Source organism: Melanostigma gelatinosum (genome assembly GCF_949748355.1).
Source record: "Melanostigma gelatinosum genome assembly, chromosome: 15".
Lineage (NCBI taxonomy): Eukaryota > Metazoa > Chordata > Actinopteri > Perciformes > Zoarcidae > Melanostigma > Melanostigma gelatinosum.
In genome coordinates, this window is record NC_136648.1 from 8,277,932 (window position 1) to 8,299,923 (window position 21,992).

Consider the following 21,992-nt stretch of genomic DNA (forward strand, 5'->3'; position numbering starts at 1 on the left):
GACCTTAACCGCTTTATTCGGAGGTAAACGAAAAGTGAGGGCACCCGAAATGTTGGTGGTATCCCCCCATTGCACATTAAAATACTCTGTAAATACCTAGTGTGAATTGCACTACTCCGTAAATGGCACTACATGCTTTATCTGAGGTGTCAAACACAAGGGATGTCAGTTTGGTAGTTGCAAATACTATCTGAACCAGGTCTGCTGAGGGTAAACCAGGCCACTTTCTCATAGAACCGCACGCCTGCTGCTGAAGTGCCAAAAGGTGCAGCCAAAGTCAGTCTAACAAACCCACATGCTGGAGACGTGAGCTGCAATCGGCCAGACCACTTTACAACAATCAGAATCAGAGCAGGAATGTTCACCTTCTGTGGGCGAATCAAAGCGAGAAAGAGCTGGAGGACAGAGGAAAGGACGGTTCAATGTTCGCTCAGCTCAACCTTGGAGTCTCACACGTTTTCACGAGGATAGACTTAGCCATGGTGATTCTTGATAATCATCACTCTTGAAGCAAAACAGCGAGGTGGAAAGGGAGAGAAAGAAGGAAAGACATTTTGATGTAGAGAGTGAGAGAAAGAAAGCGAGAGAGAGAGAGATTACCCTACAGGGGGAAATGGAAGACAAAAGAGGAAAGAGGTGGAGTGGGAGGACAAGAGAACAGGGCTCATTCAGAGCGGCAGCGCTGCTTAATTCCTCTGCATGGGTTCAAAGGGGCTGTGTGTGTGTGTGTGTGTATCTGTGTGTACGGCAAATGGGATCTTTAATAACCCGTGAGAAGGGATACACGCACACACACAGAAACCAGCAGAAGCGCGCGTGCACCGGGGTTGACATTTTCTCTCAGCTCCATTGTTCCCTCCGCCTGGCTCACCTTGACATCAGAGGCAGCAGGACTCATTACCAGCTAGGGGGAATGAAAGGAGCTCATGGAGGGAGGAGGAGCGAGGACCGGGGGAGGAAGGAGGAGATCAGGAAGAAAAAGGAAGAAGGCTGGCACCCCGACACCTCCCCCCCTACCCGCCCAGTGCACGTGGATGGAATGTGAATTCACTCGGCCTGACTCCATCCAGAGCTACGATGGTGAACATGATTTGTTTATTTTCTCTTACCGACCATTTTTTTGAGAACTGGTCTGATTTAAAGCCTGAGGATAAATAATAAAATAAGCAAGACGCAGGAATTTCATGAGGCAACATCTGCCACGAAGCCCTAATAAACAAGAGATCCATCAAAAGAACAGGAAGGCAGGCGTTCATTGCAGGAGCAGATTGCTTTTGGAAAGGCTGAGTTTAGTTGAAATAATGAAAAATCATTCCAAAATGCAATTTCCACCATTTGAGAAAAAAAACTTGAAAATACTTATTTTAGGAAACAATAAAGGTATGAATCCCTTAAGATATTTTCTGTCAGCGTAGAAGATCGGACCATCTGATGAATTTCAGGGAGGATTTTCATTTTGGAATGAAGCCTTTTCAAATCATCAATCACAAAGGCAGAATACATTTTTTATAATGTTTTGTGAAAGAGACATGGACCGAACCTGCACACCTGATTAAAATGCACACATTCACACAGTATATAACAAATATAATAAAACAGCAAACCTTTCGAACTTACCAAAGTTTCTGACTAATAACTGGCGTTCATGTCAAGAGCCAAGTCGTAGTTACGATGAATACGACATTATGCTAATTTAACAGCATTCAATTCCTCACACAACTAACAAGTTGTCAACATCTACCACCCATCCCATATGACATGAACCCAGATGTTCATTTCAGGGCAGTTGTTTATTACCTGGGGTCTGGTAGTTGAGTCTTCTCATCTCCACGGGGTCAGAGGAGTTGGCCAGCAGGGAGTCTTTCACCCCACCAGAGTGGTCATCTTTGGGTAGGGGCGATGCCCGCTTCCTGAGGTGGCAAAAACAGACAATTTGGTGTCAACCACATCATACCTACACGCTTAATACAGGAGATGTAACTTAGTCGGCAATCGTTAAAACTAACTGCAAGTGGAAATGACGAGATGATAAAAAATACATGTTTAAAAACAAAGGACTGAAGGACACACGTATAGTTTCACTGTGTTGCACACTTGATGAGGTTAATGGCATAGTTAGTGGTTCTTGAAAGTAGTTCGGAGGACCAGTAATTCAAGAGACACTAGGTAGGTACCAGGGCATTACCCCCATTAGTTAGCCAACTGGATTTTAATGTGTTTGAAGAAATGCCATTATTTTCCTGGAGTGGGCTAGGGTGGGTTTGTTTGCTGCTGGATATGTGACAGCTGCTGTGTGGGAATGTGTACATGAGCTTGTGTTTGAGTGTAGCAAAGACTTAAATGTGTGATGTTTGCTGCTGTGTGTGTGTGTGTGTGTGTGTGTGTGTGTGTGTGTGTGTGTGCTAACAACACATTGTGTTTACTGGCTTTCCAGATTGAGAGAAAAACAGGCGGATGCTGTAATTAGCTCATCATCTGGGTGGCACAACACTGGGTAATTAGACCAGTTCTGCAGCACCTGCACTGCCAGGCCCGGCCTAGCTGAGTCTAGCATAGCGCAGAACAGAAGAGCGCAGCTCGCGCTGGCTCAGCTCAGTCGACCGTGGCTTTGTCCATCAGGCGGAGAGAGGAACAGAAAACGCAGCCTGCCTGTATTCTAATGTTCAGACAGCCAGCATCTGTTGCCATACACACACAGGTGTATGTTTTCCCACCTCTCTCACTTTCACAACTACACACACTCACACAGACACAGCTGCAGAGTCACACGCCTTCTGACTGCAAATGGAAATGGGCGGAAAGAAGCATCAGGGCGCCCTGTGGAAATTTCACATCTCATTGCACTCCATTTGTAAGTGGGGAGCGCGAGTTTTAGGCAGGAGCAGGGCCTTCTGTTGAAGTCATGCGTGGAGGGAATACATAAAGCTGGTGGTGCACACACAGTCTTAACCCGGTCCACCTGAGCCGCTGGGGCTTGGGCCTCAGCGCCACCTGTTATCTTATGCTGCGGGGGCTTAAGCTAATGCTAGCAGCGTGACGGCTAATCTACGACAAGCATCTTTTCCTCTCCAGCCGAGAGCTGAGCCAGACCGTATCCGGTTTTCCCAGACATCACTGCTGGTGCTGGGCTGGACTAGGGGGAGGGGTGCAAGAGTTGGGCATCTGCAAATCTGTTCCCCATATCCCTCATCTCTCCCTCTGACCAAATCAGATGCCAATCTACATCACACTTTGGTGCTGGGCTAAAGTAAACATGGCAGCAATCTCAATGGGGTTATTCATCTTAGACTAAACGTGAGAGTTAAGATGTGTGAGAATGTAAGTACATGCACACGTACACACACAGTGCGAGTGTGTGTGCTGTACAGGGTGCGCTTAATGAGGGTAGAACAGGGCCCTTTGTAAGACTCCTGCCATGAGGATGCTGGGAGAGGGGGGGGGGGGGGGGAGAAAGGGCTAAAAGTGGAGGAGTGGGTCTCGGTGGAAAATGTCAGCTCAAAGATGGGAACATTTCTTTTCAGCAGTTTCCCCATCTGGCATTTCCTTCACAATGGCACATTCAGCAGCAGGTGATGCCTTGGCATATTCAGATGAGGCCACTCCTGACGGGGCGCGCTGACTGGCTGGATAATGAAACACAGCACGGAGACAAACCAGGGCAGACAGGATGATCTGAGGGGGATCACTGGCACTAGATGTGGAGCATGCACCGGTACACGGACGTGACCTGGGGGTTCCTTTAACCCCAGTTATAAAGGGCTGCAGAGTCAGATGCTTCTCATGTCTTGTAAAACTGAACAAATCTGATTAAATATGTTTCCTTTGATTTCTTTTTGAGGGGAAGTTTTTGTGTAAAGCCAGAGATGAGAGGAAGCTGACCCGGCAACCCCTGAAGAGCTGATGAATACCACCAATGTCACAACACAAATGAAAGGGACTTGGGTGGTGAAAGATGAGGTTGTGTCTGCTTGAACAGTGACAGTACCCACCTTTCCTGTTTGCTGCTTTCACAGAGAGCAAAAAGAGAGAGGGGCATATTAACAGGTGATTGTTATCAATATGGACCTTACTTCTTCTAAATCTCCACTATTTTCTGTGAGCTAAAACCAGTTCTTCCAAAAATGTACAAGACATCTTGAGAGCACAGCGTAGAAAGTTATCTTAACACTCGCCGGAGACTTTTGAGAATAACCTCATCATTGTTCACTGCTCGTATTGGTCTTGGCAAATATGCAGGTAGCAATAACAACCCGAGCTAGAGTGTGATTATTCCTTTGCACATTTACTGCCAGTCCACAGTGAAAAGGGCACACAGCCACCTCCCCACAGTCCCTCCTGTCGATTTGTGTCGACGTGGAGAAAGAGCTTCCAGACAGAGGATGTGCTACTTAGCAGCGAGCTGTCTCAAGGCCTATTATTAACCAGTCTGGCAGAGATGGCGGCCACATGGCAGTCTGCAAGGCAGTGGATGGCAGGTTGGAGAATAGGTACTGTATGATGTGGAATTGAGAATTTGTAATGGAACCATCAGGAGAAGATAGGGAGGTTGGACTCAACCAGTCAAACAATTAATTCCCATTTGGATGGTATTTTTAGGGTGTCCAAACCACATTGTCGTTCCTATTGTCTCCTCTGTTGTTTAATACTAAACCTCCCAAAGACTAGGGGTGAAAAAGACTAATTTATAATGCTGAAACAATTAGTTTATATTTATTCAATCGACAGAAAATGAATCAGCAACTCTTTATTTGATCATTTCATAACATTTAAAGGAAAAATGTCAAAAATTGTGAGGTTCTAGGTTCTCAAAAGTGTGAATTTGTTGCTTTTCTTGGTCCTTGCATTGTAGTAAAACGCTTGCTATTTGACAAAAGTAGACATTTGACGTTATCACCTTGAGCTCTAGGATACTGAGACGGACATTTTTCACGGTTTTCTAATGTTTTAAATAAAAATTGGGAACATTTTTTTTCAGATTTATTGAACCAAAAAAAGAATCGTAGGATGCAGCCATATTCTTTTTTGTTATTGACTGATCTGTCATCTGTTTGATAAAACCCAAAAATATTCTATTTGCAGAGATATAAAAAATAGAAAAGTAGCCAATCCCCCCCCCCCCCCCCCCCCCCAGTTTAGTAGTAGTTGAAGTTTGGCTGGATGCTTTTATTTGATAAATACAACAAATGAACAAATCGTTTTGGCTCTGGTTCAACCATTATCCATTCATCCGTACCTGCCAGCACCTTATTGCCCTGCGTGTATCCACGGAGTGCTGCACAGTGGCAGCTGAAGGGCTTTCAAGAGATATTGACTGAGCTTTTAGTTAAGCCCTCTGTTGCCTTCTGTTTCTTATTTGAAATGACCAATGATGTTGGCCAAAACACATTTCTCACTCCTAACTAAGGGTTTGTGACAGCCAAGCTGTGCTTTTCATTAGGGAGGCAGTGTCAGCTGCCATTTCAACTGACACTTCACATGGTGCTGTTAAAAAAGACCAACTGGGCCAACAGCTTTTGGGGAGAAATGAGGATTTTCTGAAAGACAAATCAATCCGCCTTTGCTTCCTATCCCGTCACACTGTATATTATGGTAAGGAAATTGAATGTTACAGTTTGGTGTGTGTGTGGGCAGCATGGCGCAAGTGGCAGAGGGGAGTATGTCTCATTCCCATTCCTGATGCAACCAATGGAAACCACAAGTGTCACTGCAGTAGAACCTGACACAAACACAGTGGAGAATGTCTGAGAGCAGCCTCTTACTTCTTAAAGAGCAGGATGGCGATGACGATGATGATGATGAGGACCACAGCCAGCACTGGGCCCATAACCCACAACATTTCGGGTTGCTCCATCCCCTGAGGCAAAGTTGTTATGACGTGGATTGGGTCCGAGTAGGGACTGGCTGAAAATGTCATCTGTAAGGGAAAAGACAAGAGAAAGAGCCAAGTCACTTCAGAGCTATAAGATGCATGCATGGTTTTCTCTTCCTATCTAAATGTAGGGGGGCTACGACTTCCTTAAAAGGCAAAAACAGTCCACACATCACAGGAAAATCAGATGAAATTGAAAGAACAACCATGTTAGCGTGGTGTCAAGGTAAATTCTATATTAAGAGTTTTTAATTATCGAGGAACCACAGGAAGTCTGGGATGATATGTACACAGTTGGTCTCAAACTACTTTTGAATATTTTTTTTTCTTGGCTTTTTTTTGTCGGCTTTTAAAAAGTATACGAGCTAGGTGAAGAACTGCAGGTGTTTATTATTACATAGAAACCTCCAACATACAGACTCAAGGTAAGAATTCTTGTTTTTTCATGAAGATGCTTACATTACAAAAGGATAGAGGTTATACATTTCCCTTTCATACACTTGAGAAGTGGAAAACAATTGGCAGACAATGATAGACGAGCTAACAAGCAGCCTCTTATATTCTTAAATTAAGAAAAAAAATAAGAGAAATCATCAAAAAAGGGAAATAACAATGTAACAATGTTGGAAACTATGAAACATATAAATATATATATATAGCGTTTACTTTGATAAGACAGGGAATCACAATGTCTGACTGCAGATTTCTTTGTTTCGGACACCCTGAGAACCAAGTTATTTCATGCTAGAAATAGGTTAAAAAAAATAAATACATAGAGCAATCGACCCAACTCAAAAAACACTCTAATGAAGTGTTGTTTCTATTAAAGCATTGCATACCATTGGGAGAGGAGAGTCAGCGAGGCAGAGACAGAAAGGTGGGGATGAGTGTGTATGTCCCCTGGCCGCTGAGATAAATGGGGGCACAGGAGAGGACTCATCTCTTCTTCATTAGTGTTCACACCGTGACGGAAGAAGAGGAGGAGGAGGAGGTGACGGTGAGTGTCCACCTTGGTTGTAAATGAGACATCTCCATGCTCCTTCGTCTTCAAATGAAGGAGCAGAGGAGGGAAGGGATGGGTGGAGGTGTGTGTGAGGAGTGGGTGCATGGTGAAAGAGAAAGAGGGAGGAGCGAGGCATCTGTCATTAGCGCTCAGCGTGCTTCCTATTGAATGACGATGGGAGATGCAGGTCCTGGGGGGAGGGGGAGGGGGAGGGCATGGGTGACAGATCGCAGCCCTTGAAAGGAATTGGGCTCCCAGCACGCAGAAGGAGTGGCGGGGCGGCAGGCAGCAGTAATCCGGATCATTAGCCGCACAGCAGCCAGCTCTTCGGCGCCCAGGCAGATATTAATTGGAAAGATAAGCAGAGATGAGCTCAAAGAGTCCTGCTTTCTGTCACATACTTCTGTTGTCTCTCATACTCTTGGGCAACTGCCGGAAAAATGTACACTATGGGTGTGTGAGTGTTACAGCGTGTCTCAGTCGTGTGCGTGCAAACCAGCGCGCTCCGATATTAGGCACAGGCTCAAGATAACTAATACGTAGAAAAGTAAAAAGATTTGCATTTTTATATTACAGCAGCCATGTTTTTCATTTGTCTTTGTCTTCATCCACACAGATAGCCACACCAGGCACATGAGCCCGGTTCTCTCCTGTTCTGTGAGCCTTTGGGTGGAACCTATTATCTACAAACAATGAGAAACGGCACAGCAGCGGGACACTGCTGATGTAAAGACGCCACAAGGCTTCCTGTTCCTTCGGGAGGGCCCAAAAAAAGGCTGTAGGATGTGGCCCTGCAGGGAATCCTGGGAAAAAAAGTTTTTTTTTCCCCCGTAGTGTAACAAATGATTGCAGCTGTGCTTTCAGTGAAGGATAAGGGAGGAAGAGCGAGAGGAGAGGGATGAACAAAAAGAGAGGGCTTTTTGTCTGTTGGTCACGGCGAAGAACTGGGATCATCCATTTGACCGGCCCTAATATCTGATAAAAGCTCAGTCACGCAGCTCCTAATGCCTCGCAGAGTGCGATTACAATGGAGCGATGGTGCAGTGAAGGAATGTGTGAGCCTGAAAGTGAGTGAGTCAGAGACAGTGAGAGACATAGAAGCAACTGAATGTGTATGTGCCTTACCACTCTGAGTCAGTGAATATGTACGTGTACAGAACGGACATGGGCGGGTTTGTGTATGTGAGAGGTAGGGTCTGCTCCATGTACATAAAGAACCAACGAATGTAATATTCAGGTGGCAGGCTTTGCCTTTTTAACCTAAGCCGACAAACACTTTAATCGATTAAAAGTCTCAACTGTAGCTAATTAACCCCAATTACATCAGACATTTGCGTTACGGCCAAACGGATGATTTTTGTCTTTTGTCTGCTGGGTGTCTGTACACAGCTGAAGATATGCAGACATAGAAACGCCCCTCACACATGCTGCTCAGATCTCATTTTCAGGTTGTCACGGTAATCAATCTGTGACTCAAATCTAAATCTCTGTCAGATCTCTATTGATCTTTAAAGTTATGTGTAACTAAACCTGCTTTAATATGTTGAGAACCAAACATAAATCGATGTCATGATCAAATTCAGAAAGTGATTAAGATATAAAATTCTGATTTCACATTTTATTAAACCCTGTCCCTACTGAGAAGAGACACATGAGTATGAATGACTGTGATTGGTAACACTGCAGATAAGTATTATTACTGCATTGCAGAGACTGTACACAGTATACAACTGTAAGCACAATCAGTGAATGAATGTATTTGCTTGTGACGGTACACACGCCGTGCATCCACCAGTGAGAGAAAGAGAAAGTGTTTGATTGCGTGCAAAGACTGTCAACAAATGTGAGTAAAAGTGTGTGTGTGAGAGCATTCATGAGTTTTTCTGAGCCTTTTTTTCAAGATCCTCTGAGCCTTCATGAGTGTGTGTGTTTGTCAAGGTAGCATCCGCTGAGAGAGTGTATGCATGATTGGAAGTGTTTGTCAGAGACAGAGTAAGAGAAACGAGAGAGAGGAAGAGAGAGAGAGCGAGAGGGTGATAAGCGAGAGAGAGAGAGAGAGAGAGAGAGAGAGAGAGGGCGATGAGAGATGGTAGAGAGTGAGGAGACAGAGAGAGAGATGGTAGAGCGCAAGGACACAGAGAGCGAGAGAGAGGGAGAGAGAGGGTGATGAGAGATGGTAGAGAGTGAGGAGACAGAGAGAGAGAGAGAGAGAGAGAGGGAGAGGGTGATGAGAGATGGTAGAGAGTGAGGAGACAGAGAGAGAGAGAGAGAGAGAGAGCGAGAGACAGGGCGAGAGAGGGTGATGAGAGATGGTAGAGAGTGAGGAGACAGAGAGCAAGAGAGAGGGAGAGAGAGCGAGAGACAGGGCGAGAGAGGGTGATGAGAGATGGTAGAGAGAGGGTGATGAGAGATGGTAGAGCGTGAGGAGACAGAGAGCGAGAGGGAGAGAGAGCGAGAGACAGGGCGAGAGAGGGTGTTGAGAGATGGTAGAGAGTGAGGAGACAGAGAGAGAGACTGAGCGGTGTTATGTAGGAGCAGTACGGTATATCGAGTCAGCTATCTGGCCCGTGGGCTGCACTGCCGTCCCCTGAGGATGGCACAGGCACATTTATTCCAACTCGTCGTTGACCCCGCAAGCTCCATATCTCTCCAAAAGTGGCTTAAATAAGCTGCAGGGCTGCGCACCAGACAAACAAAACAAACATGCAAAGACACCATTATGTATCTGCTGCTCTCTCCGACTCCCCAGGGAGGCCTGAGGAGCCCACACTCTCCACACTGTTGCATGACACAGGGAACGACAGCGAGATGGGGCAGAAGGAAAACAAAAAAAATGGAGGCACAAAAAGTGAGAGGAAAAGAGCAGGCGTGAGTATGCCTTTATCGATAAGGAACAGAAATGTGGCTGCAGGGCCGAGCCCACCCTGTACGATGACCCTCCTCCTTCGTTCTGTCGTTCTCCTTTCATACTTTTTTTTCATCCTCCACTCCATCTTCCCTCACATGCCCTCTTTCCCCATTCAGCGCCAGAAAGCGCACTTCTCCCTCTCTAGCTGAATACCAAACATCCAGATATCTGGAGGGATGGCTTGAGGGAGACGCCTCTAGGAGCGTCGGTGACATGGCACGATTGAGCAGAGAATCCCATCGATGTTGTCTGCATTCCTACTAAACTTGGAGAAAACTTGGGTTTGAATGCTTGGGTGCTTATACTTTTCTGCTAGAATCTTGTTTTCATAATTCTTCCTTGACATTGTTTGTCAAAGCTTTCTACATTTTGAAAGAAGCCAGTGTTCCATGTTAAGGGTGTTTTGAGCCCAGAGCACCAACAGAATTAGTGCTACAAAGCCAATTCGTGTTGAGTGAGTAGAATATAAATGCCTGAATAACACCGCAAACAGAACACTGTGGTAAACACATTTGAACACTCCATTCTTTCTACGCTATAAGCTCACCTCTTGCTTATCAAGAGAAAAGCACACATGAGCACAATCTCCTCCTGTGCCACCAGTTCACTTTCTTCACAGGCTGGACGGGACCACAAGACAAAAATGTTCCTCTTTTCCTCTCTCCAACACCACCCCTCCCCTCTGTCTCCCATCACATAATGTTTCATGCTACCTCCCTCCCTCACTCTCTTCTTGCATTAAATGATACTGTTTATACACACCCAGCATCTATCATCCCATTTCACACTTCCCCCGGCTTGTTTATCTGCCTTGGGTGCTTCTTCCTTCCCTCTCTCATCCCCCTTTGCCTTCCTTCCTTCTCTTCTTCCCTCCAACCACTGCTGGCTGCTCGTGGCCATTGATATACGAGGGCTTATTAAGCCCTGGCGGTCCTGTTTGATCGACGCTGAGGGAGTTTGGGTGGCGGCGAGGAAGTGTAGTAAAGACACAAGTCATTTACTTCAGTTCTTGTTGTCTTATTCTCCTGGGTCTGGTGAAGATCCTGCTCGAGGCAGCTTCTGCTGCGCGCTTTACCTTCTGCAGCCGTTTGTGTTTGGTAATAAACGTTTGCAAAGTGCCGCATTGGGGGTGACAAAAACAAACACCGCTGTGGTACCTGAGTCTCCCAAAGAATGCGGTTAGGGGATTTGTGCGGCGATCAATGGCAGCCTGCCTTTTCGTCACCTCCTCAGAATTCAGAATGTTTTCATTCACAGAAGAAACCAGGTTACAGGGAGGAATGAGGAAATGACGGTGTTCACATGCAGCGCAGTAATCTTGTTCCTGTGAATCTCGTGTTTACTATATTCAGCAGTTCAGTTTTTGGATTTCATTCCTATCCCCTGCTGTATTTTTGAACGGCACCTTTTGAAGGGAATTGTGACAGAATATGATGCTGCAGAGTCTGAAATAAGTTCTGCGCACGTCTGATTTTTTACAAAGCAGAGTCTTCTGTTCAGCAGTGGATGTCAACGTCTCGTAAATCTGACTATGTATAATTATTTTGGGTACAAGGATGCACTGCAGCGAGTAACGATCGCTTCTTTAATCCCTTTCAGAGTGACAACATATTTGACAAGACTAAGTCTTCGTCATGCACATGTGCACATTCGAACCATGTAGGAGTTCAAACAAGTGTTCCTGTAAACCTTTACCCCAGACAAGGGAAGCGAGGAATTCAGGCGTCTCGTTTGTATGAAGTTTAAAGAACGAGACGATAGCAGAGAGGTGTCAATAACCAGGTTACTGAAGTGAAGGTAAGCACACTGATTGACTCACCGTGTGAGTGAAGCCTGATTAACGCAAGTGATTTAGTTTTACGGTGGGAGGGTGCTACACAGTTTAAGGAGGGGGAGTACACTGAAAAAGACCACGCTGGTGTGTGTCTGGCAGGTGCAGTGAGAGTGTTGTGCAGCGATGGGGTTTAAGCATTTCCTTTGAAGTCAAGTGTATCATGGCTGCCCACTATCGCACCTCCCTCCCCTTCTTCAGAGCGAAGGAGTGGGGGATTAGTGTGTGTGTGTGTGTGGGGAGGGGGGGCTTGAGGGACATTTAAAGCAGTATTTCAAGGGAATCAGGCCTGCTGTAGAGACTCCCTAGGCCATGTGACCAGGCCTTCGTCTCCCTCTTAACTCCAGCCACAATAATCAATCTCCTCTGCTCTCTTCACGGACAAGACAGATAGGGAGAAGGAGAGAGACACACAAAAGAAAAAGAGCTGAAGAGAAAGAAATAGGTGAAAAGTCTGGGATTTGGTTTCGGACATCACTCGCTCTCTCTCTCTCCCTCTGCGGTTGCCCGTGGCCCAACTACTGAATATGCATGTCCCGGGAAGTGGTGGAGCCCAGAGCAATCGCAGACTCTCATCCTTCCTGCAGTGAAGTGTACTCCAGACCGTCCCATGGAGAGCAGGGCCTCCGCGTTAGTGCTGTTTGATAACCGCATGGAGCCTGCACCTAAAAAGCCCCGAGTCTTGTATAAGCATTGTGAAGAGATCTGCGTGAGGCCCTGCTGGCTGCCGAAATGGCAAAGCTGGATCTCTGATGTCATTGTCGACTGATAAGGGAGTTATCAGGACAAACTGCAATGACTTTTAGAGGCGGCCGTATTAAAGGGCAAGTGGTGGTAAAAACAACAACAGTTTGGCTTGCCTCTGCCATTTTGGAAACGATTGAGGGGCAGCGTGGATCGAGTCAGCGGAAGGGTAATTAACTGAAATAGTTTGTACCAAAAACGAAAAGGTGACACGTACAAATATACAGAACAGGCTCAGGCAAAACTCAATTTCAAATCCCAGAGGGGCCTTTACTCAGAAATCAAACGACCTACCATGAGTTATGCTGTCAGTCCTGAATCAGGGAATGGAAATGTTAATTCATTCGTGCGTGTGTCTCTTACATAATTAGCAGTGGTGTCAGTTCCTTCGTATCTGAGCACAGCCGCGACGAAGCAGAGGTACTCCTGCGAACTGGTCAGCGGCTTGTTGTAGAAGCCGTTGTACCTCTTCTCGTCACCCACGGTGAAGGTGGTCGGCAGTGAGGCCAACTTGGCAGCAATGTACGGCTTGGAGGAATCCAGGTGACGCCGGCGCCTCAGGACAGGGCCTTCACTGGACTTGAGCAGCTGTGAGAACATAGAGAGCAAAGGTTAAGTTTGGTAAACAAAGAGTCAAAGTGAGTAGGACCCTGACCTCTGATTTCCTTTATGAGAACAAATAATTCGTAAAGGCACCGGCAAACGAACGAACATTCACAAACTACATATGCAGGTCTGGTTCTTAGTATGTTTCCAAATAAGAGATAATGAATCCACAAAGCTGAAATGACCTTTGCTCAGTGATACAACTTTACAAACAATGCAGCCAAGTTATGAAGTGAGCAATTAGCGCTTGCTCCAGCACACAATCTCAGCATGACTGCCAGCCTGCTTAATAAATGAGCAGGATCACACAGCACTGCGCCATTGTGTTTTCACCAGCATTTTGTTTTCAGCCAGTGATGTCTCATGTGCTCCTCCAGATGTAGCTTCATTAAATCATAATGTCGGAGGGAGGAGACAATGGCCTGCTAAATGTTTAATGACTCAGGGAGTCCCATCTCTCTCCGTCTCTTGGTCTCTTCTGCTATTTCTTCAGGGAGCTTGAACAATAGCGATCCAAACCAACGAGCCTCGCAGGTTACTTAAAAATGATGCTATTAATACTTCGGCATGTCATTTAGCTTCTATTCTCTTGGGGACAAGGAAGACCTTTATTCAATTGAATAATAAAGCAGTCATAAATCTTTATCCTCATTTGAATACCTTCTGGAAAACTTTGTTTGGACGTGCCAAATAAATATTAATTAAATAAGATGAAGATTATTCTATTTATTTTTGTGCACTTGGATTCAGCAGATGGGAACTGTCTGCAGACCTGGCGTCCAATCAGGACATTCCCCACCTGCCAGAGTGAGTCATTGTTTAAAATCTCTCTGCCCTGCCCCCCCCCCCCCCCCCCCCTGAGCCGGGGAGGGTAGAGCCAATTAGCTACAACCAGTGTCTTCCTACCCAGTTGGAACGGGAGATGCTATTGGTGACCCGTGACCTGGCACATTAGTATATCAGCCACCGGCTGGCACTCACCTCGTCCAGGTCCATCTCGTCTGGATTCTTCCAGCGCCGGGTTGACTGAGACACCGGCACCACCACGATGTAGTACCACCTGCCACGGAAAATAAAGCTTGTGTAAAGAGAGGCTGACTGAAGCAAATACACGCTGAGATCAAAGCGGGCCAAGCGCATTAGTAACACAGTGAAAACATTTAGTAAGACATACTTTCACTGTGAGGCTTGCTGGGCGGAATTCAAAACTTGAGTGGTACACAAGCGGGTCCTACCAAGGTCGGACACCAGCAGATTGGCACTGCATTCTCCAATTAATGGCTAATCACAAAGAACATCTGCCATGTGGACTGGAACAAACACTATTCCAGTGAGACGAGCCTTCAGCTTATAGAGATCCCCGTAGGATTCTTTGGGTTAATAGCACCAGCTATGTGACAACTCGTGTGTTCTTTTACGGCTATCATTAAAAAGACCAAAAATAAAAGGAGAAGAAAGACATCAGTACGACATTTAGCAGGTTAGGGTCAAACTAAGGAGTAAGGTAACGAGTGGAGGAATGTGCTCGTGGGTACACAATGTACAAGCATCTGTGTCTGCGTTTATTTATGTGCTGGCTCTCTCTTGCTGTTTCTCTCGTGTTCTCCCCCAGCCTCTCTCCTCTCAGCTCAAAGTTTCCCCCCCACTGCGGCATTCAACCACTTGTAAACTCAGCTGCTGCTGACAGGGAAAGCAGCTGCTTCTCTCCCCTTCTCTCCAGGCCTCGACTCTGTGATTCAACAGTCAGTCAATTCTGGGAGTGGGAGAAGACATGTATAACAAGACTCCTCAACCCCCCCCCTCTCTCACCTACACACACAGACCTCCACTCGCCCATACCCAATCGCTTGCGCTCCTTGCCTGTCAATCTGAGCTGGAGCTTGGCCAGCCCCGACAGCCCTGTAATCTTTTTACCAATCAACCCTGTGCACTCCCCTACTCTACAGATGTGTGTGTAAGTGTGTGTCTGAAGGAAAGGCTGTACTCGTCGAGGTCAGGCACAATTATGCTCTCAACTATTTGAGTCAAAAGATAATACAGCTCCACCCGATGTTAAAAGCCTCGATTATCATCAGCCGCTGTGTCACGAAGTTGGCTCAGATTAAAAGTTGAAGTTTTAAGTTTCAAAATCGGTTTAGTATTGATCAGACACTAGTGTGCTACTGTTGCTGAAGGTAAGGTTGTTCAGAGTTGCAATTGAATTAGCGGCCGAATGATAACAGCTACGTGTCCGTTCAGGGGCCCATGGTCACAAACAAGCCCCAAAATATTCACATTCCATGTTCAGATGCATGTGTTCATTTGTTGTCTTGTTTTAGTAGTGTTTATACACTGTAACGTTTTATCAAATTAAATTGTAAATGCACTTTTTTATCAACGATCAACAATTAAATGATTCATGGATTTAACTGCTGCATGATTGTTGTTTAGCGCATTTGCACAAATGTATGTCAAAACAGTGTTGCCTAATTTAAATGTCACTATGTTCCATTACTATTAACTGTCAATAATATATAGGTCCCTGAAAGGGGTTTACAAGACACTTAACTGGTCCCTATTGAAAGCTTGGTCACTGTGGCAGCCAAGAATCAAACGAAAATGAAGCTACATGATCCCTTATGCTAACTGCTTTAGTCCTAGAGTCGCAGCTAGCCTGTGCGCACAGTTCCAAGTGTACTGACCTGACACGTGTGGTGGTCTGGACCGTGGGCAGGTTGATGGTCATCTTGCCACCCTGAACCTGATGTGTGCTGGGCTTAGTCTGGATCAGGTCTGGGGCAGTGCGGATGGACACCTGCTGCTGCAGACCCCCAGCAATGTTGCCCCTGCTTGTCAGCACAAAAGAGTAGTCTGTGTCTGGCTGCAGCTGCGCGATCAGCTTCCTCTTCAGGCTTCCCTGCACTTCCACGCTTTGCTGGTTGTACAAGATCTGTGAGCACACAAGGGAAAACTTGGGAGTTATAGTTTAAGTAAACATTGAATTCACAAAATGTATATCCTCCAAACAAATGCAGTACTCTGTTCTAACTATTCCAACTCCCTCCAACACACAGAGACGCACTAATGGACAAAAGCAGCGTGGTCCTAAGGGAGGCACCCATCTCATGTGCCCCAATGTCACACTTGGCCATTGGTGCATAACCAATAGATTTCTACACTTCAAATTGTCTTCGCTCCATTACCGTGGGGGTGGGAGTTGATATAATATAATTCTGACAGATTAATACGCCTCATAAATGAGCCTGAATCTGGCTTTTCAGATTTTTCAGTGCAAAGTCAATGCATCACACACCCTGGTGAAAGTGTTAACAGCTGTCGTTGCAATACAAATATTTTACAATTATATGTAAGTGTATGTTATACATTGTGTAAAAATGACAGTAATAAGAACAATGAAACCATTGCTGTATTGTATTTTGGTGTTTGAAAATGAGTGATTTTACAGTGATATATATCATAGTTAATGAAGACGTTTAAAAGTCCTCATGAAGGTAAAGTCTATGTCGATGCAATTTGTGTACATGGCTGAAATCTCGGTACTGACCTTGAAAGGTACTTGGGATTTGTAGTTTTGTGGCAAATCCCAGGTGAGGAGGACAGATGTCTGCATGACTGCTTTGACCCCAAAGTTCAGGGTGGGAAAATCTAGAGTGGGAAAATTCTTCGATTAAAATCTCAAGTAAGACATCTTGTACACCACACATTGTAATCTCTGCACTTAACATTTCACACTACTTCACAGCATATTCCACCGCGACACCTTATGACCAGACTTGACAAGCCACAGGGGGTAGAAAGAACATCAACAATCTCTTTCACGCTCGGTTACGGATCACACAAAAATAGCCTTCATCACCCCAAGCCTATTTCATATATTACACCCTGTTCACGACGAGACATGCGCAACAGCCAGAGATCTCTGTGAGCACCAACAGATGCATATGGCAGTGGGAGTGGCAACATGTGTCGTAAACTAGACATCTCTCACAACTCAGGTTATGAATAAGAAATCTAACATATAGAAGATTATAAAATGCATGAGCAGGTACATGCTGGGTATGCAGCAGATTTGTGTCCAATGGGTGGGAGGATGGTAATGTGACTGTGGCGTGTAATGAGATTTGTACTCTATAAATCAATAAACACAGTGCTGTACAGTACTGTGGTAGATGAGGAAGACGGGGCACTGATGAAGACAGAAAAAGAGCCAGTCATAGTATTCAAAATAAGCAGGTGATATAATGTTCCTGTATATGCTCACTCATGTTGTGGGCAAGGTTGCGAGTGTAATGATTATGTGTGCCTGTACAAAACCATGATTCTATGTTTTCAAATCAAACATCTCTGGCATGTTTATGTATAAATGTCAGCCATGTGTCCTACCAATGGACATGGTCCTGCTCTGAATGCTGGGGCTGAGGGGTCCCCCGCCCTTACTGGTGAAGGCCTGTACCCGGATGTCGTAGGTGGTGTCAGGATTGAGGCCCTGGATAGTCATGTGCGTGACGGCCGTGCGGTTTGTGCTGTTCTGCTGACTGTTGATGTCCCTGTACACAACCAAGTAGTGTACGATCTTCCCGTTCCTTTCGGCTACCAGCGGGGGCTCCCATGTCAGCTCGGTGCTGGACTGGGTCAGTCCTGTGACTTGAAGGTTGAACGGGAAGCCTGAGGGCACGTATTCAGGGGTGCTGATCTCCTTCACGTAGGCCTCGCCGATGCCTGCGCGGTTCCGGGCGCTGAGACGGAAGATGTAGGTGGCGCCTTTGTGCAGCCCAGTGACGGTGTAATGGTCGTCGGTCTTTCTTAGCTCGCGTGAGGTGTAGGTTTCCTCATCGGTGCGCTTGTACTGCAACTGGTAGCCCATCAGCTCACCCACCATCTCCTTAGGCGGCTGCCACTGGATCAGCGCTGTGTTGCCATTGGTGGGGTTGATCATCATAGCGGGCTTGCCTGGCACTGAAAAACAGATTGAAGGAGAAACAAAAGAATAAATAAGAAGAGCCGATTTTAAACAACCCTAACATTTAATTTCAAGAGCTCAACATTTTGGGAAAGCTGCTTATTTGCTTCATGGCGAAGAGTTAGCTGAGAAAATTGATATCATTCATCTGTCCATTGAATATAAAGCTCGAGCCAGACGATATGAAGGTTACATGCCTTGCTCATATCACTTCAACAGCAGTTAGTTATGGTAACTAGTCGGGTGTTGAAGCTAACATACATGTAGCATCCTACTAACACTACCAAGAAATTCTCGTCACGTCTTCTGATCATACTACAAGGGTACAGAGTTTTAAGCCTTCAAGATAATACCAGAGTACTCACTGTAAACACATATCCTATGATTTACATGATAAACATGATAAAACCGACTCTGACCTGCACCAGTAGTGGTGATGACTTTAGCTTTGCTGCGAGCTCCGTCTCCCTTGGTGGTGTACGCTGCTACAGTGACAGAGTAGGTGGTTTCAGAGTGCAGTCCAGCAATAATGGCCTCCTGCAAAATGGAAAAATCACAAGGTCAGAGTTTAAAAGGAATCAGTGAGTCTGAGTGGGACCGCCTCGATGGCAAAAAAATAAAATATCACACCAAACCAAAAACCCCTCACACACAAGCTCCTATCCCCTCACAAATCACACAGCACCAAAATAAACCAAGATGAGATTTAACCCTCTGCTGTATCCTATTTGCCTCTAATATGAAACAGAATGTGAGCATTTCACAGAGAAAGGTTTTGAAGGCACACAAACAGGACCAGGAACGTTTCTCAGTCAAGAAAAGCTCCTGGGCCCGATCGTAAGGCACACTCTGAACCCATTAACCAACCAACCAAATGAACAGGAACCCCACCAGTGTATCAGTGTTCATGTCTGCTGCATTGATAAGCATGCCATCGTACCCAGAGGAGCTTGCGATCATCACTACACTGCAGACTATAAAAACCCACTAAGTGGACTCTTCTGACTGTGGGAATTATTGTAAAAACTCTTAATAAATCTTAAAGACAGACAGATGTTACGTATTTCATTTTCTTTAGTTTAAATTATGATTAAGTTAAATTCTTGGTATTTATTGTCCTCTGGATTCCCATGCAAGTTGGGTTGAACAGTCTCAAGAACACAGACACACTAAGGTGGTCGAACAAATCAGTAACTCAACAGCAAGGAGCAAACAGACAGCAGTACAACAACAACAACAAGCAACTGAGTAACACAGTGTTATTGGTAACCCGCTGCAGCGCTGGCACTCACTTCACCAGACTGCATCCGTCTGAACAGAAAAACAAACCCACACACGCTGGAATTAAACACTCTGAGCTTGAACAAAGCCCACACGTAAACAGACACATGTGAATTGACATACTCCCGGATGCAAATATACACTGTATATAAAACACACACTAAAGTCTGCATGCACGTACAAAAAAAAAACATGAACGTTCACGTAAACAATGATAAACGTGGACATGCGCACACACTCCATAGCCAGAACAAATGAATGCCTGTGGCTTGAGCACACATTGTGGAGTTGTCAGTTTGAGACTGGGGCCACGGAGAGGACGAACACACCGATGCCTACACGCCTTCCTGCCGGAACTCTGGGCAAACTTCTCACACTTTATTGTACGGCTTTGCCCTAATGCTGTTTCTATAACTAATGCAGTATTCATTTCCCAACCACAGAAGAACCTTCAATGGTCGATATACGCAGCTCTGCTTGACAATGCTTTTTACAGCTCCTCTCTTTAAGGGACATTTGCTGCTCCCATACCAGCCTTTAAGGGAGACAGGGGAGAAAATGCCAAATTACTGCATCATAAAACCATTTTAACTTTATGGAAGAAGTGTCATTGTTTTAATCATACAAAATGGCTTTAACAGTCTCAGCAGTGGCAGCTGAAGTGATCTTTTCCCTTATTCTGGCAAGGTCAAACCGGGTAGTGAGTAACACTTTTGAAACTCAGCAGAAATAGAAAAAGCAAGGCTTTAAAGTTTCCTTCAGAGCAAATGCTTCGAGCAGCACCAAAGGGCATTACGGAGATTATCAAGTCTACTCGTTATATAAATGGATTCTCCCGACGCCACCATCCCCACTTGGGTAGAAAATGTCAGGTGGAAAAGGGAAGCATTGTTTAAGCAAATATATATGCTTCAGAAGTTCTTTTTTTTTTTGTGCTAAAGCACATTTTAGTTGTGTTATATTTCTATTGATTCAAATTCAAAATGGTGCTACTCTCTGTGAACATGCCATGGCTCAAAAACAAATATGCTAATATTTTTGGGTTGACATCTGTCTGGCGCACAGACTGCTATCGCCAAATGATGGCAGCTAAAGAAAAATAAAGATGTGTGAGCAGATGTCCTCCTCTGACAGCGTCTAGCACTGTCAGGTGCTAATCAACACATTAAGAGGAGAGGAAGCAAGCGTGACTCATGCCATGTGGGTATAGCTGATGGAATCTGGCCATGTTGCTGTGCAAAGAGATGTCGGTTTAACTATAAAATGAATAAAATGATCTGCGCACGTTCCGCTTTTGTAAAGAAAGAAAACACCCAGTGCTGATGTATCAACAGGTGACCCAAAAAACATTTGCAGGCGGTCACTGGATTGATTAACCAGTTTTCTATGTTTTCTGTGAGAGACGGAATTTGAACCCCAACTTGCTCAAAGTAATTGCTTAAAAACAACAACCCTTCTTTTTGTAAACAACTTCTTTGCCCTTGTTTGAACACTGCCCACATTATTTGTTATTCTGGCAGGTTTCTATTGAATTTGTGACTAAGAACAGTAAGCGTTTCTGCATTTTTTGCTGGTGCGATACGACATCGAGGAGGTAATAAGCCACAACAAAGGGCTGCGTGACAGCCGTGGAACAGTGAGCTGCCATCCAGGCAAATGAAAAGAACATGAAAGGCTGGTGGCAATCTTGGCGATGTGTGGCGCTGATAAAACACACAGCTCCCCAACTCAGATATACATGTCATCTGGAACAGTACGGGAGACAGCAGGTTAGGCGAGTCTGATTAATGTCAGCGTCACACTGGGATGGTGACGCACAGCCTTTGGGGGGGGGGGGGGGGGGCGCTGCAGGCTCACTGCAGTAAGTGCCTCAGATCCGAATGAATGCCCAGCTGTTACTACGAGTTTGTCTTATGTTGACATATAGGACGTCTTCACTATCATCACTGAAAATAATCCTCATGCTTTGTGGTTGCAGTAGCTCCTGGAGAAGATCACTTCCGCACACGTAAAAATAAACATCAGGAATCATTAGGACACACGTCTCTTGCTGTGGTTGTGATGGGGTTATGATCTTTCGTGAGAATTCACACCGATTGGATTACAAGCATGACACAGAAATAAAACACACACACACAACTCATAAACCAAGCACACACAGCACCCTCAAATTGCAGAGGGGAGAAGAGCCTGCCCTGCAAGACAACCCAGCAGCACACATGAGGGTTACTCACATGCTCGGTGGACTCCTCAATATTCCACTGATGGGAGAGAAGACACAGGACACAGGATGGGGAGAGAAATGAGTCAGGGACAACACAACAGGAAAAAAAGCACTCGTCTTTTTTTCGCTCAGAGACTGATGATTGTTGGTGTCAACATGCAGGAGAAAACACACACACAGAGGTGATGGAAGTGAACGGGTGAAAAAAGAAAGAAATGAAGACAGGTTGAGTGGCATGAAACAAATTGTGAAGCCAAGTTGAGCAATGGTTGAGAAATTCATTGCTGTTTATGATGCACTGCCTTGTTTCTCATTTGCCTATAAATCCAATAAAAAAAACGCTCTCTTCCTTAATCACAGAAAACAACTATTCAGTGCGATAACTATCTCACGGTGGACATAAAGCATAAAATATGCAGACTCTCTGAAGCATTTCCTCTTTCCAGAAATAGAGGTAGGGCCTTCTATTCATTATATTTCAATATGTTTTCAAAATGTTCTCCTTGCTCACTGTGCTTGGCCAAGTGATTCCCGAGGGAAGTGAAAGCCCATTCTGTGCCGCTGGG

General features: G+C 45.3%; 1 protein-coding gene across 5 annotated transcripts in view; it reads right to left on the reverse strand.

The window, feature by feature from the left end:
- The window catches only part of LOC306789073 (receptor-type tyrosine-protein phosphatase F), a 151,931-nt gene that overhangs the window by 24,166 nt on the left and 105,773 nt on the right, over window positions 1-21,992 (reverse strand). For 3 of the 5 annotated variants that reach the window (XM_079284847.1, XM_079284849.1, XM_079284846.1), the window contains exons 13-21: window positions 21,437-21,463; window positions 18,341-18,458; window positions 17,345-17,917; window positions 16,506-16,606; window positions 15,643-15,890; window positions 13,943-14,021; window positions 12,719-12,943; window positions 5,760-5,914; window positions 1,798-1,910 (exon numbers count right to left, since the gene is read on the reverse strand). In XM_079284847.1, coding sequence (XP_079140973.1) covers window positions 1,798-1,910; window positions 5,760-5,914; window positions 12,719-12,943; window positions 13,943-14,021; window positions 15,643-15,890; window positions 16,506-16,606; window positions 17,345-17,917; window positions 18,341-18,458; window positions 21,437-21,463 — 1,639 coding nt within the window. The remainder of the gene's footprint in view (window positions 1-1,797; window positions 1,911-5,759; window positions 5,915-12,718; window positions 12,944-13,942; window positions 14,022-15,642; window positions 15,891-16,505; window positions 16,607-17,344; window positions 17,918-18,340; window positions 18,459-21,436; window positions 21,464-21,992) is intronic. The other 2 variants (XM_079284850.1, XM_079284848.1) reach the window with 1 other exon arrangement.